The sequence below is a fragment of the Vombatus ursinus genome, unplaced genomic scaffold, assembly GCF_900497805.2.
Source record: "Vombatus ursinus unplaced genomic scaffold, bare-nosed wombat genome assembly UNPS02009173.1, whole genome shotgun sequence".
Lineage (NCBI taxonomy): Eukaryota > Metazoa > Chordata > Mammalia > Diprotodontia > Vombatidae > Vombatus > Vombatus ursinus.
In genome coordinates, this window is record NW_020948951.1 from 4,946,651 (window position 1) to 4,960,841 (window position 14,191).

General features: G+C 38.3%; 1 protein-coding gene across 1 annotated transcript in view; it reads right to left on the minus strand.

The window, feature by feature from the left end:
* Positions 1-14,191, minus strand: part of CATSPERD (cation channel sperm associated auxiliary subunit delta) — a 128,029-nt gene that overhangs the window by 37,901 nt on the left and 75,937 nt on the right. The window contains exons 11-12 of the mRNA XM_027851293.1: positions 11,973-12,055; positions 2,709-2,885 (exon numbers count right to left, since the gene is read on the minus strand). Of these exons, the coding sequence (XP_027707094.1) occupies positions 2,709-2,885; positions 11,973-12,055 (260 nt within the window). The remainder of the gene's footprint in view (positions 1-2,708; positions 2,886-11,972; positions 12,056-14,191) is intronic.

Here is a 14,191-nt window from a genome sequence, read left to right on the forward strand (position 1 = left end):
GGCTAGAATGGAGAGTGTTGGAAGGTAAGTAAGTCTGGGAAGAGAGACTGGATCTCAATCATGAGGGACTTTCGATATCAAAAGAAGTTCTCTAGTGGCAATAGAGAACCCCTGGATCTTTTCTGAGCAGACTAGTAATATGATCAGATTTGGGCTTTAGCATCTTAAGAGTGATTACATTAAGAGTTTCAGTAGTTCAGGTGAGAGGTAAAGATGGCCTGGTTTAGGGTGGTAAACACTTGAATGGAAGGTATAAGACAAGATACAAGAAACGCTATGGAGGGAGAATCAATGAGACTTAGCAACTGATTGAACATGTGGGAGGAGGGAGAGAGGGGAATCAAGAATGACTCTAAGGTTACACTTAATATATGCTTGTTGATTGACTGAGTGATTGCTAATCTTAGCAATGACACTTCCTTCATAACCGTTCTCAGAGTCTTTGCTGAAATTGGTGCCACTGCTAGGCATATATTCCAAAAGACATAACAGAACTCTAGAAGGAAAGGACACATATGTATAAAAATATTCAGAGTAGCTCTTTTTGTTGCAGCAAAAGAACTAGAAATGAGAAGGGGGGATGACTTAATAAATTATGTCTTATGACTGTAATGAAGTATTATTTGTTGTGCTGAAGGATGTGACAAAAGGGATGGATCTAGAGACACCTGGAAAGACTTGTAGGAACTGATGCAGAAATGAAGTGAACAGAACCAAGACAATTTATACAATTTACATAATTACAAAAACATTTTAAAGAAAAACAACTTTGAAAAACTTAAGAATACTGATCAATACAATGATCCATGACAACTCCAGAGAACCAATGATGAAATATAGATGCCACATCTTGACAAAGAAGTTATGGGCTAGAGGTGTGAAATGAGAGAGACTTTTTTTTATCCAATGAGATCTGTTTTTGCTTGAATATACTTGTTTGTTATAAGGGAGAGTTTTTTTTTTTTAATTTGGTGGGCAATTGGGAGAAAAAAAAAGAAGGCTTGGTGATAGTTGTGCAGAAAAAAAAGAAATGAAAGCATTGCAACTTGTTTTTAACGTACAGAAGAGAGTAGAAAAAGGTTCAGAGGGAAACAGACAAGCAGGACAGCTTTAAAACTAAACTGTTGAATTCATTATGTACTTTAAAAATAAGTTCTGTGTAATAGAGATTTGTAGTTTCATATATAATTCTCTTTTTCTATTCTTTGTGCATGTTCATGTTTGTTAGTATTTGTCAAGTTCAGAATAACAAAAAAAATGCCAAAAAATTTTCCAAAGTTAAAAAAAGAAAAAAAAATTGGTGAGAGACCCATCTTAACCAAGTCATTCCAAGGACATTAAAGGATGAAACAAACAGAAGAAAAATGGAAAAGCTACACAAAGGAGTTTTAGAATAAACTTTTTTTTCCACTATCAAGGACAATGGAGCCACCACATCTGGATCCAAACATCATAGTCCTAGACACTTCTATACAGTAGGGAGAACAATACCAAAGAGAACAAAGGCAGACAGGAAAAGCAATGGGATTAGACCTGTGCTAGAGGTCACACCATTGGGAGGGTATCTGAAGGAAGGGGAGATGTGAAAGGTCTGAACAAATCTTGGACCTCATTAATATCAGAAAAGTAATCAAGACCCAATATAGCTAAGAAAGCGATTGAATATGTAAATTTCCTTGGATGGTGTTTTAGACACATATGTCATGCTGAAATTATGCATATGGCAAACAGAATTATAACAAGTTCTAATGTGTCAATGTTCTTGAACCTTTTAAATTCTACTGGCCCCAATACCACTATTAGGTCTATATCCCAAAGAGATCATAAAAAGGGAAATGGCCCTACATGTACAAAAATATTTGTAGCAGCTCTTTTTGTAGTGGCAAAGAATTGGAAATTGAGGGGATGCCCACCAATTGGGGAATGGCTGAACAAGTTGTGGTATACGAATATAATGGAATACTATTGAGCTATAAGAAATAATGAGCAGGCAGCTTTCATAAAAACCTGGAAAGACTTACATGAATTGATGCAAAGTGAACTGAGCAAAACCAGAAGAACACTGTACACAGTAATAGAAACATTGTACGGCGACCAATTATGACTGACTTAGTTCTTCTCAGCAATACAATGATCCAAGACAATTCCAAATGACTAATGGAGGAAAATACTATCCACTTCCAGAGGAACAACTGATGGAGTCTGAATGCAAACTGAAGCACACTATTTTCACTTTATTTTTTTTCATGTTTTTTTTCCTTTTGCAAACTATTTCTTCTTTCACAACATGACTAATAAGGAAATAGGTTTTACATGATTGTACATATATAACCTACATATCAAATTGCTTACCATCTTAGGGAGGGAGGGAAAAAATTTGGAACTCAACATTTTATTAAAAATGAATGTTAAAATTGTCTTTACATGTAATTGGAAAAAATAAAATGCTATTTCAAAAAAAAATTTTAATAGATTCTAACTGGCCCCTCTATTAAGGGGCCGTATGAGGTTTTATGGAATGTAACATGTTACATTCCATAAAACCTTATGTCATTATTCATCATATTAGGGGCAAACTCACATTTCCCAACAGCCAATTTGAACTCACACTTGATTAAGGGATAAACAAAATCACTGTTGATAAACAGGAATAAGAAACCTAAGGACACATTTTAAAAACAACAAACACAAACTACATTATTCCATACCTTGCAACTTTTTAAGCCAATCTCAAGTTCCATGAGCACATACTGCATATTCACACAACATAGTGTGAAATCATAGCTTTGATCATCCACATCCTTCCCTGGAGATACTATCATAACATTTCCAACACTTTCAAACATTAATGCTGAGTCTTTTGTCACAGGAATTTCTTCTGCAATCTAAGGGGAAAACAGTTGCGAAGATTAAATGAGTTGTATTTCACATTGAAAATTAAGGAGTCACTTTGGAGGTGAGGATTAAATGATATGAAGGCACTTAGAAATGTTAATAAATTGACTCTTTTTTAGCTTAATATAGTTCTCAGCTAAAGCTTTTAAAGCAAAAATCCAAAAAATTAAGTATTTAATTCACTGCTAGAGAGGATGCCTTAGGAATAAGTTCTAAGAGAATAAAGAATGACCTGAAAACTAAGCCACAACTTCCCATGGTGACTAATTTACAACATAATAGTAGCTTAGGCAAAGGGAATGGTCTGGAGAACCAGAAGGTGAAATCTTTGCCCTTCTTAGTTTTTGGAAAGTTTAAAACCCTAAAGGCTAGCATATAGGGAGAAAGAAACAATAGTTTTTACCTCTCTCATCCTCTTTTACTGCTATAATTATGTTCCATATGAGAATTTTATCATTGTCATTATAACTCTATTATTAATTCAATTCAATTTAATAAACACTTATTAAGTACCTACTATGTACCAGGCACTATGCTAAGTGCTGGGGATACAAAAAGGGACAAAAGACTGCCCCTGACCTCAAGGAGCTCACAGTCTAATTGGGGAGACAACGTGCAAACAAACGTATACAGTGCAAGTTATTTACAAAATAAATAGGAAATCATTAAAACAGGGGTAAGGAAAGGTTTCCTGTGGAAAGTGGGATTTTAGTTAGAACTTAAAGGAAGCTGGGGAGATCAGTAGCCTGAACAGAGAAGGGAGAGCATTTCAGGCATGAGGGGACAGCCAGGGAAAATGCCCAGAACCGAGAGATGGAGTGTTGTTCAAGGAATAATAGCCAGAAGGCCAGTGTCACTGGATCAAAGAGTATGCATCAAGCAGTAAGATATAAGAAGATTAGAAAGGTAGGTCTGAATAGAGCATTTTGTATTTGCTCCAGGAGGTACCAGGAAGCCAATGGAGTTTATTGAGGGGTGACATGATCAGACCTGGGTTTTAGGAAAAATCACTTTAGTGGCTGAATAGAGGATGGACTGGAGTGGGGAGAGACTTTAGGCAAGCAGACCTATCAGTGGACTATGTAATCGTCCAGATGTGAGGCGGTGAGGGTCTGAGAGTGGTGGCAGTGTCGGAAGAGAGAAGAGGACATCTATGAGAGATGTTGAAACAAAGGTGAAATTGACAGGCCTTGGCAACAGGGTGGATAGGGGGGACGAAAGATAGTGAAGAATCCAGGATGATCCCTAGGTTGTGAGCCTGAGGGACTGGCAAGATGGTATTGCCCTCTACAGCAGTAGGGAAGGTAGGAGGGTGGGAGGGTTCGACTGGGGGCAGGGGGTGGGGGGAGGGGAGAATAAGGAGTTCTGTTTCAGACAAGTTGAGTTCAAGATGTCTACTGGACATCCAGTTTGAGATATGTGAGAGGCAGTTGGAGATGCGAAATTGGAGGTCAGTAGAGAGATTGGGGCAGGAAAGATATATTTGAGAATCATCAGCATAAAGATGGTAATTAAATCCATGGGAGCTGATGAGGTGACCAAATGAGATAGTATAGAGCGAGAAGAGAAGAGGACCAGGACATAACCCTGAAGGACACCTAAAATAAGAGTGGGATTTGGCGGAGGATCTAGCAAAGGACACAGAGGAGTGGTCAGATAGGTGGGAGGAAAACTAGGAAAGCAGGGTCCCAAAAACCTAGAGAGAAGATAGTATTAAGGAGGGCAGAATGGTCAACAGTGCCAAAGGTTGCAGACAGGTCAAGGAGAATGAGGATTGCCCTGGATTTGGCAATGAAGAGATCACTGGTAACTGTGGAGAAAGTTCTGGTGGAATGATGAGGTTGAAAGCCAGATTGTAAGGGGTTAAGAAGAAAGTGAGAGGACAGAAAGTAAAGGCACTTAGTAAAGGCTACAAGAAACAGGATGATAATTAGCAGGGATGGAGGGATCAAGTGAGGGTTTGTTTTTGTTTTTGTTTTTTGAGGAAAGGGAAGACACAGACATGTTTGTAGACAGTAGAAAATGAGCCAGTAAAGAGGGAGAGATGGTAAATAACTGAAAGCGGGGATTAAAGAGGGAGCAATCTGTTGGAAGAGATGGGATTGAATAGGATCACTTGGGTACATAGGAGGTTAGCCTTGGAAAGGAATAAGGCTACTTCATCATATGAAACAGGGGTGAAGGAGGAAAGAGTGGCACAAGGCACCCAAGTTACAGGAGATGAGTAAGATGGAAAAAGAGGAAGTTCACAGCAAATGGCCTCAAATTTTTTTTCTGTACAATATGATGCCAGGCTCTCAGTGGACAGAGTGAGGAGGAGTAAAGGCCACTAAAGGTGGGGATGATCCAAGGCTGAGGCTTGACTGGACGTAACTGGCAATATGGAGGCGGCGAGGGAGGACAGTGTAGAATTGAATTCACTCACGAAGAAGTCAAGAAGGGGAGAAGAGAGAGTGGCCAGTAAAGGGGAGATGGCCTAAGTGAGAACTGAGGGGGTCAAGGGACTGGAGGTCATGGTGGGGATGAACAGCAGGTAGGCAAGCAGGAGAGGTGAAAAGCCAATAGATGATTGTTAGACAAGAGGATTTCAGAATTCTTGAACACAGAAGTGGTATATTTGTAGATGATGGCAAGACTGAGCATATGACCATCTTTGTTTGTGTTAGAGGAGTATCTCATGAGAGGAGAGTAGATTGAGGAACTTAGTGGTTAGGGTAGTTAGGTATAGGAGAACCAGTACTTATGTTGAAGTCTCCTAGTCGGAGGAGAAAAAATTTGTAAGCCAGGTATCAAACTTTTGTTTCTTCAGTCATTTCATCTTTCACCTGCCACACCATAAAAAGCTACTATGGTGGTAGGGAAGACTAAGACACAAACTCAGAAGAATACAATAATGTGAAAACAGTTACAACCAAAGCCTTAAAAAATGCTATCTGGACACAAGCCCAATAAGGATTCCTGAAGAGTTAAAGAAAGAGATAAGAGTGGCAGAGGGAAAAAAATGGGAAAAGAAATGAGAGCGATGCAAGAAAATTATGAAAAGAGAATTAACAGCTGGCAAAAGAGGCACAAAAATATTGAACAAAATAACACCTTAAAAAAACCAGAATTGGTCTAATGGTAAAAGAGACACAAAAATTCATTAAAGAAAAGAACTCCTTTAAAAGGAGACTAGGCCAAATGGAAAAGGAGGTTCAAAAATTCACTGAAGAAAATTAAAAAGCCAAATATGTCAAATGGAAAAAAGGTACAAAAGCTCACTGAAGAAAATAATTCCTTAAAAATTAGAAAAATTAAGGCAAGTGGAAGCTAATGACTCCATGAGACATCAAGAAAAAATAAAGCAAAGTCAAAAGAATGAAAAATAGAAGAAAATGTTTAATATCTTATAGGAAAAACAACTGACCTGGAAATTAGATTGAGGAGAGATAGTTTTAGAATTATTGGACTACCTAAAATCATGATGATTAAAAAAGAAAAAGGCCTAGTCATCATATGTCAAGAAATCATCAAAGAAAACTACCCCAATATCTCAGCACCAGAGGGCAAAATAGAAATTGAAAGAATTCACTGATCACCTCCTGAAAAAGATCTCAAAATGAAAACTCCGAGGAATATTACAGCCAAATTCTAGACCTTCCAGGTCAAGGAGAAAATACTGCAAGCAGCCAGAAAGAAATAATTATAATATTGTGGAGCCAAAGTCAGGATCACACAAGATTTAGCAGCCTCCACATTAGAGAAACAAAGGGCTTGAAAAATTATATTCTGGAGGGCAAAGGAACTAGGATTACAACCAAGAATAACCTGCCCAGAAAAAAAAATGAGATAATCCTTCAAGGAAAAAAATGGATATTTAATGAGAGGACTTCTAAGCATTCATAAACTCATAAAAGCATTCATTCCAAGTATGCATATAAAGGTAACAATGAAAGAGAACTCAAAAGTGACTCAATAATATGGTTAAATTTTTTACATTCCTATATGGGAGATGATACATGTAATGTCTAATGATGATGAAGATGAGTAACCATAGATCTTATTAAAGAAATCTTGAGGGCTTGTTGCAATCAACAAAATATCATCCATAAACAATAGCCAATAAACATTTATTAAGCACCTACTGTGTGCCTGGCACTGTGCTAAGTGCTGGGGATACAAATAAGAAAAAGAAAAGATAGTTATTGCCCTCAAGAAGCTTATAATCAAATGAGGGAAAAATACATAAAATGAAGCTGAAAAGTTAGGAAGAGGAGAAGACACCAGAGGGTACCCTCTCACATGGAGTCTAAACCAAGGAAAGGGGCTGATGGGAAATGTATTAAGCTGGAAAGTTCTGAGCCCTCTATAAAGGAAGGCTCTGGGAGTTTTTTGCTTTGCCCTCCAGCCCTCCAATTAGAGGAGAGAGGCATTGAAAGTGCTGAGAAGGCATTCAATAGCAAAGCTGAATCAACCTTCCATTGGATGAGCTTTCAGGTGATTAGCTTAGCCTGGGAGAGACATGATATTCAGAGAGTTGGAGCAGAGCAGCTGATAGACTTCCAAACAGAAAGTATCTGGAGGATTTAGCCATTTACAGGAAATTCCCCTTCTATTTGACCTTGCACAGAGCATCTTCCATGGCAATGGTAAACATTTATGGTGAGTATATACTTTCCTATTTTATATCTCACTTACTATTAATAATCAGAAGGTGACTGGTATCTCTATGGTTTGATGTACAAAGAAATCTTGCACAAAGAATTTTAACATATGCAGGAGAGTAAGAAAATTCACTAAACTGTTGATAATTTTCTTTGTGGCAGCAAAGAACCAAAACTAAAGAAAACCAAACAAAAAAACACAACTGGAAACAGATTAGGGAATGATTGAACAAATGGTACTCTACGAATGTAATGGAATATTATTTCACGATAAGAAAAAATGACTATGAGGAATTCAAAGGAACATGGGAGGACTTGTATGAACAGACACACAGCAAAAAAAGCAGAATCAGGAAAAACATACATAATGCCTACAATAATGTACATCAAAACAGGGAAGGTTTTTTGTTTTGTTTTGTTTTGTTTTTTACAAAAACAAAAAAGACAGCTGAATTACAATGACCAATCTTGGTCTTGGAAAGCAGATAATAAAACATATTTCCCTTCTCTCAGTAGAGAGGTGGGTAGCTGCAAATACGACATACTGCATATGCTTTGAGATAGGGGAATTTTGTTGATAAGTTTTTCTTAAAATGTTTTTGTTATAAAGGAGGGCTTAATGGTGGGGACATAAATCTGGAAATTATTTGTTTCATGTAGAAAGGGCTGTGTTTTTTTTCCTTAAAGGGGCAAGGAATTGTCCTTTGGATTTCATTGGTCTAGACTAGAGTACTGGGGATTTAGCTGTTGATAGAGTTTCCTGGTTACCTTGGGGTAAAAGGTCCAGTCTATAAGGAGCTGGTGACCCTTAGCTTCTATGGAACCCTCATACAGCTTTCTGACTAAACACTGACACTGTTGTGACAAATGTAGAACTCAAGAGGAATAGCATACACCTAAATTTGTTCTGTATCCTTACTAAATCCCTCTTTGACTGTTAACTTTTTTTTATTGGATGTTATGTGGTACACAAGATTTTCATTGCATCCTACTCTTAAGCTTGAACTCCTGTATATTCCTGATGTAGGCCTGACCCATAAAAGGTACCATTTTAATTTTTTTACATAACACAACTGGGACTGAGATGGCAAATCCAAATGCAATAATTTAACTTTAAATAATTTCTATAAAAAAAAGAAAACAAACAAAAAAATAATTTCTATAACATATATACACACACAATCAACAACTGTGCTCCATTTTTCATTTTTTTGTTTTCTTCCTACTAAATTCAACTATGAATATTCTTGAGATAACGTAGCTCATTTGGGCATGATTATCAAGCTTGGTTTCTGCTGCTTTTCAATTTTTTTCTCTCTCTTATAAACATCGGTCACTAGTAACAGTCACATTTTGCTATTACTGACTTTGATAGACTTAGCTCTTCTCAGCAATGGAAGGATCTAAGACAACTCCAAAAGACTCATGATGGAAAATGCCATTCACATCCAGAAAAAGAACCATGGAGTCTGAATGCAGATGGAAGCATACTATTTGCTCTCCTTTTCTTTTGTTGTTTTGTTTTGTTTCTTTTTTCTCGTGGTTCCTTCTGTTGGTTCTAATTCTTCTTTACATTATGACTAATGGGAAAAGGTGCTTAATATGAATGTATAAGTAGAGCCTATATCAGATTGCATGCCGTTTTGAAGGGGGGGAGAGGAGAGGGAGGGGGAGAAAATTTAAAAAACTCAAAATCTTATGGAAGTGAGTGTTGAAAACTAAAAATAAATAAATTAATTTTTAAAAAAAGGAAAGGAAGAAAGGAAAGAAGGAAGGAAGAAAGGGAGTTGTGTTGTTCAACTGGAACTGGCCAGTTGGATCCTGTACATGTGCATATATGTATACAGCAGCTCGGTGGCATGCTAGTACCTACCTCCCAGGCTTGTTGTGAGGATCAGAAGAGATAGATTTATAAAGTGTTTTGCAAACTTTAAAGCACTACATAAGTGCTAACTATTATATTATTATTATTATTCTATACATATACACAAAGTAGACTTGATTCAGAACATCTTGTCAAGGTCTTTGTGGAATTTCTCTACCTCTTCATCCTTGATACCAAAAGCTGGCACCAAAGTTGTAATTATTTTCACAATTGTCTTTTTTTTAATGCTCAACACTAGTAATCAATCAATCAATCAATCAATAAGTACTTATTAAGTAGTTACTCTTTGCCTTGCAGGATGAGGAACATAAAAACATAAGTGAATAGTTCTTACTTACATCTTCATGACAGCATAATGGGAATTTTTTATTTTTTATTTCCTTTTATTTGTCCTCTAACTTTTGGTTAACGGAAAGCCTATCTTCTGTTAACATTAACCCTACCTGACTAAAATCTGACTCATGAAATAAGGGAACACTGACATTCCTGAGTATTTGCTTATTTGTGAGCTCTCCTAGTTAACTGGTGAAATTCACATATTTCCCAGCCTCTGAATCCTCTTGGTTATCTTGTGGACATGCCAATCTTCCCTTGTAATTGCTGTGTTTGTGAATCTTTTCAACGCAGTTTAATCTCTAACTGAATTAGTTTACCCATAGAGTTTGTGAAGTTTGTTTCCTTAGGGGATGTATGAGATGGCACTGAAGGAAGCATGGGATTTTGGGATGTATCTTTTCTCTAACTTGTATGACCTAAGAGGCATGTACAACAATTGTCATGTAGAAAAGAATTATTCCTCTGTCACTCTGACATAATTTTGCCTATAAGAGTCCTGGTTAGAATCCTAATGATTGTTCAGGTGATTTGTTTTCTCTGAGGCCTGAACCTATACTTGAGCATAATAATAAAACCTAAATTTGTACCTTTTTAAAATTTCTGCATTGTGATAAATATATTTTGGCAGCAGTTACCTACCGCATGAACTCAGAGAGCAGCTATTTTTTCCATAAAAAGAGAGATGACACACACATACATAGAACACACAGGAGCACCATGTCTGTGTGTGTGTGTGTGTGTGTGTGTGTGTGTGTGTGTGTGTGTAGAACAGCACATAGGCCCATGCAGCTGGATCATATAGTCCATGAAGGAGAGTCATGAGTAAGAAGCCTGGAAAGGTAAGAAGGGGCCAGATTAGGAAGAGAAACCACACAAAGGAATTTACATTTCATTTTAGAGGTAATAAGGCAATACCGGAGTTTACTGAAACTTGAACTGGTGGCTATGCAGGGGAGGGACTGTGGTCTGGAGAGACCTGAGGCAGGCAGACCAATTAGCGGGTTACTGCACATCCAAGCAAGAGGTGATGCAGGTTTGAAAAAGGACGATGTTTCTGTGAGAAGAGATGAGGGGATGTACACATGAGATGGTATGGAAAAAGAAATTATAAGACTTAGCAACTGATTGGATATGTGAAGTAAGCAAGAGTGAGGTGTGAAGTAGGTGACTGAAGAAAGGCAGCTCTGCTAGAGAAGATGACCAAGTGTCACGAGAGCAACAGAATAATGATAATAACCCTGCACTGATTGAGTCAAGCTGAGTCCAATCGACAAGCATTTCTAAGTGCTTACTATGTGTCCTCAGGCATTGTGCTAAACTGGGAATTATGTGCTAAACATAAAAAGAAGACAGTGCCTGCCCTCAACTAGCTTACACTCCAATAGGGGAAGATAACACTTAAAAGGGGGAAGGAAATAAACATTTATATAATGCTTACTAGGTGCCAGGAACAGTGAGATCCTCACAACAACCCTGTGAGGTAGGCGCTATTATGATCCCCATTTTGAACAAATTTGAACGAACAGATTTGAACAAAGACCCTTTTTTGTTTGTTTGTTTGTTTTTTTTAGTGAGGCAATCGGGGTTAAGTGACTTGCCCAAGGTCACACAGCTAATACGTGTCAAGTGTTTGGTCTGAGGTCGGATTTGAACTCAGGTCCTCCTGACTTCAGGGCCGGTGCTCTATCCACTGCGCCAACTAGCTGCCCCGAACAAAGACCTTCTTGACCAGTGCTCTATGCACTGTGGTACCACCTAGCTGCCTTAAAAGGAAGCTGAAAAGATGGGCAGCTGGGTGGTGCAGTGGAGAGAGTGCCAGACCTGAAGTCAGGAAGAATCATCTTCCTGAGTTCAAATCTGGCCTCAGACACTTACTAGCTGTGTGATCCTGAGCAAGTCACTTAACCCTGCTTGCTTCAGTCTCCTCATCTGTAAAATGAGTTGGAGAAGGAAATGGCAAACCACTCCAGTATCTTTGTCAAGAAAACCCCAAATGGGGTCAACTCAAGAAGAGTTAGACACGAATGAAATAACTAAAAAACAAAAAGTGCAAGTTAGTACAAAGGAAGAAATGACTTATCCATGGCCACACAGGCAATGAGTATTGGACCTCAACACCATGTATTGTATATGCCCACCAATCAGCAAATGGTCCTTACACAGACTAAGAGTTGTCTCTTACTCTTCTTTCTCTAGGGAAAAAAAATACTTACTTTAGTTAAAGAAGTTGACAGCAATCCCAGAGTGCCATAATAAAAATGAAAATCTGTAGTTAAAACTGCCAATTCATTTTCATCTAGGAAAAAATTATACAGGTGTTAATTTTTAAATTTGAATACTTAAAATAAAACTTAACCTGGAATAATGAAAAAGTAATAATCATATCTAGACTTTCCTAATAGATTTTCTACTTGCTACCAGTTTCTTACATTGTTAAATTCTTGATAATAACAGTCTGAAAGCACTTGACTGTGCAGTTGGTAAACTAAGCACTTGGTTTAAAGGTTTAACACCTCATGGAGTGGGGGTGGGGGCAGTAGCGGGCTTTTCTGTGATTAGATCCTGGCCCTTCAAGGACCCTTTCATAAATTTATGCAGAAGGAGTAGTACAAAGTAGTTATGAAGGGCATGTGAAAGACACTCTTTTGGGCAAGCACTCATAGACCAAAGGATTTATGCTAAAATATACCTTGAAGATAATTTAATTCAATTTCCTCATCTTACAGATGCGGAGACAGACCCAGAAAGGAAAAATGACTTGTCTTCCCTCACAAGTCACACTACGGGTAAGCAGCAGTACTGGGCTCTTTTGAGTCCAAAGCCAATGTTTTTCTGACTATACCAATACCGTTCCAATTTGCTCAAAATGAATATTTTAAAGTTGTTCATGGAGGCCTGTAAACCACACACAATTCAATTCAAATAAAAAAGGATCCACTAAGCAGCCACTGTCTGCCAGGCACTTCATAACCTTTACCCTTGAAGACCTTACATGTTATTGGGGAAAACAACTTTTAACCAACCACTACAAGGTAGCAACAGGCCAAGCTTGTGGTCTTAAGATGAAGGGAAGTTTGAAAGACCCCAGGCTCATAATAGCTAACAGTACTTAAATGTATCTAGCTAGTAGTTTTAAAGTTTGCCAAGCATTTTCCATGTTATCTCACTTGTTTTTCTTAATAATTCTGTCCTTGGAAGTATAGTCATTAAACATATCAATGGCTTTTGTCCCCGAGTCAGGGAGAGAAAATTCTGGCCATAGACTGGGTGGCTGGGAAGGTCACTCTCCCCTGTGTGCCTCCCAGACCGATCCTGCACCTTTGTACCCCAAAGGAGCATAAGATAATGCTAAGGAAAGGGTGTTTGTGAGAAATAAGATTAGATATGCTGAAAATTAGGGCCAATTGTACCCATCTCAAGGGTATCTGGGGGTGTCTGGTTTTTTGTTTTGTTTTGTTTTCAGTTCTTCAGTGCCTTAAACGAACACTATAGATTTTTGAAAAATAAAACCAAGGGGCAGCTAGGTGGCGCAGTGGCCCTGGAGTCAGGAGGACCTGAGTTCAAATCCGACCTTAGACACATAATACTTCCTAGCTGTGTGACTATGGGCAAGTCACTTAACTCCAATTGCCTAGCTAAAAAAAAAAAAAAAAGTAAAACCAGGGGTAGCTAGATGGCACAGTGGATAGAGCACTGGCCCTAGAGTCAGGAGCACCTGAGTTCAAATCTTGCCTGAGACAATTGACACTTACTAGCTGTGTGACCCTGGACAAGTCACTTAACCCCATTGTCTAGCCAAAAAAAAAAAAAAAGTAAAACCAACAAACGACCCCCCACCCCATCTCATAGATTTATACCTTTCCATTTTAGCTTCTGCCCTTCCATTCTACCAGGAACAGAAGTGGGTAATGTCCTTCAGGCTGCTCCACATGTCTGGGAAGCCCAGTTCCCTCCCTCCTAGAGAGATCCTCATAGACGCCCACTGTGGGGAGAAAACCTCACCCTCCAGGTCTGTTCGTTTCCTCTCTTACCACACTAGAAAGGAATATAGCTTCCAGGGTCTTTGCTGACTCTGGCCATTTTGCAAAGATGCCAGGTTAAGTCTTGACAGAAGGACTGTTACAGAAAAGCAAATATAAAATACGTATAAGCTTGACTATTTTTAAGAACTAGATGGCCTCTTGAGTCCCCTCAAGCTTTCAATCTGTGATTCTATGATCCTAAAAACCTACAAAGTCATTTCTGGGGACCAGCAGCAGATAGAATACTAATAATCAACTGTGAGTGAGGAGGGGATCTGTCAAGATAAACTTGAGGGTTGTGTGTGGAAAAGGTGCATCCTAGCCATAGAGAGAATTGAAGCAAAGGTATGGCTGTGGAAGATGGTGTGTCATGTAACGGAAATTACAGTTAGGCTGATTTGACTGACCAG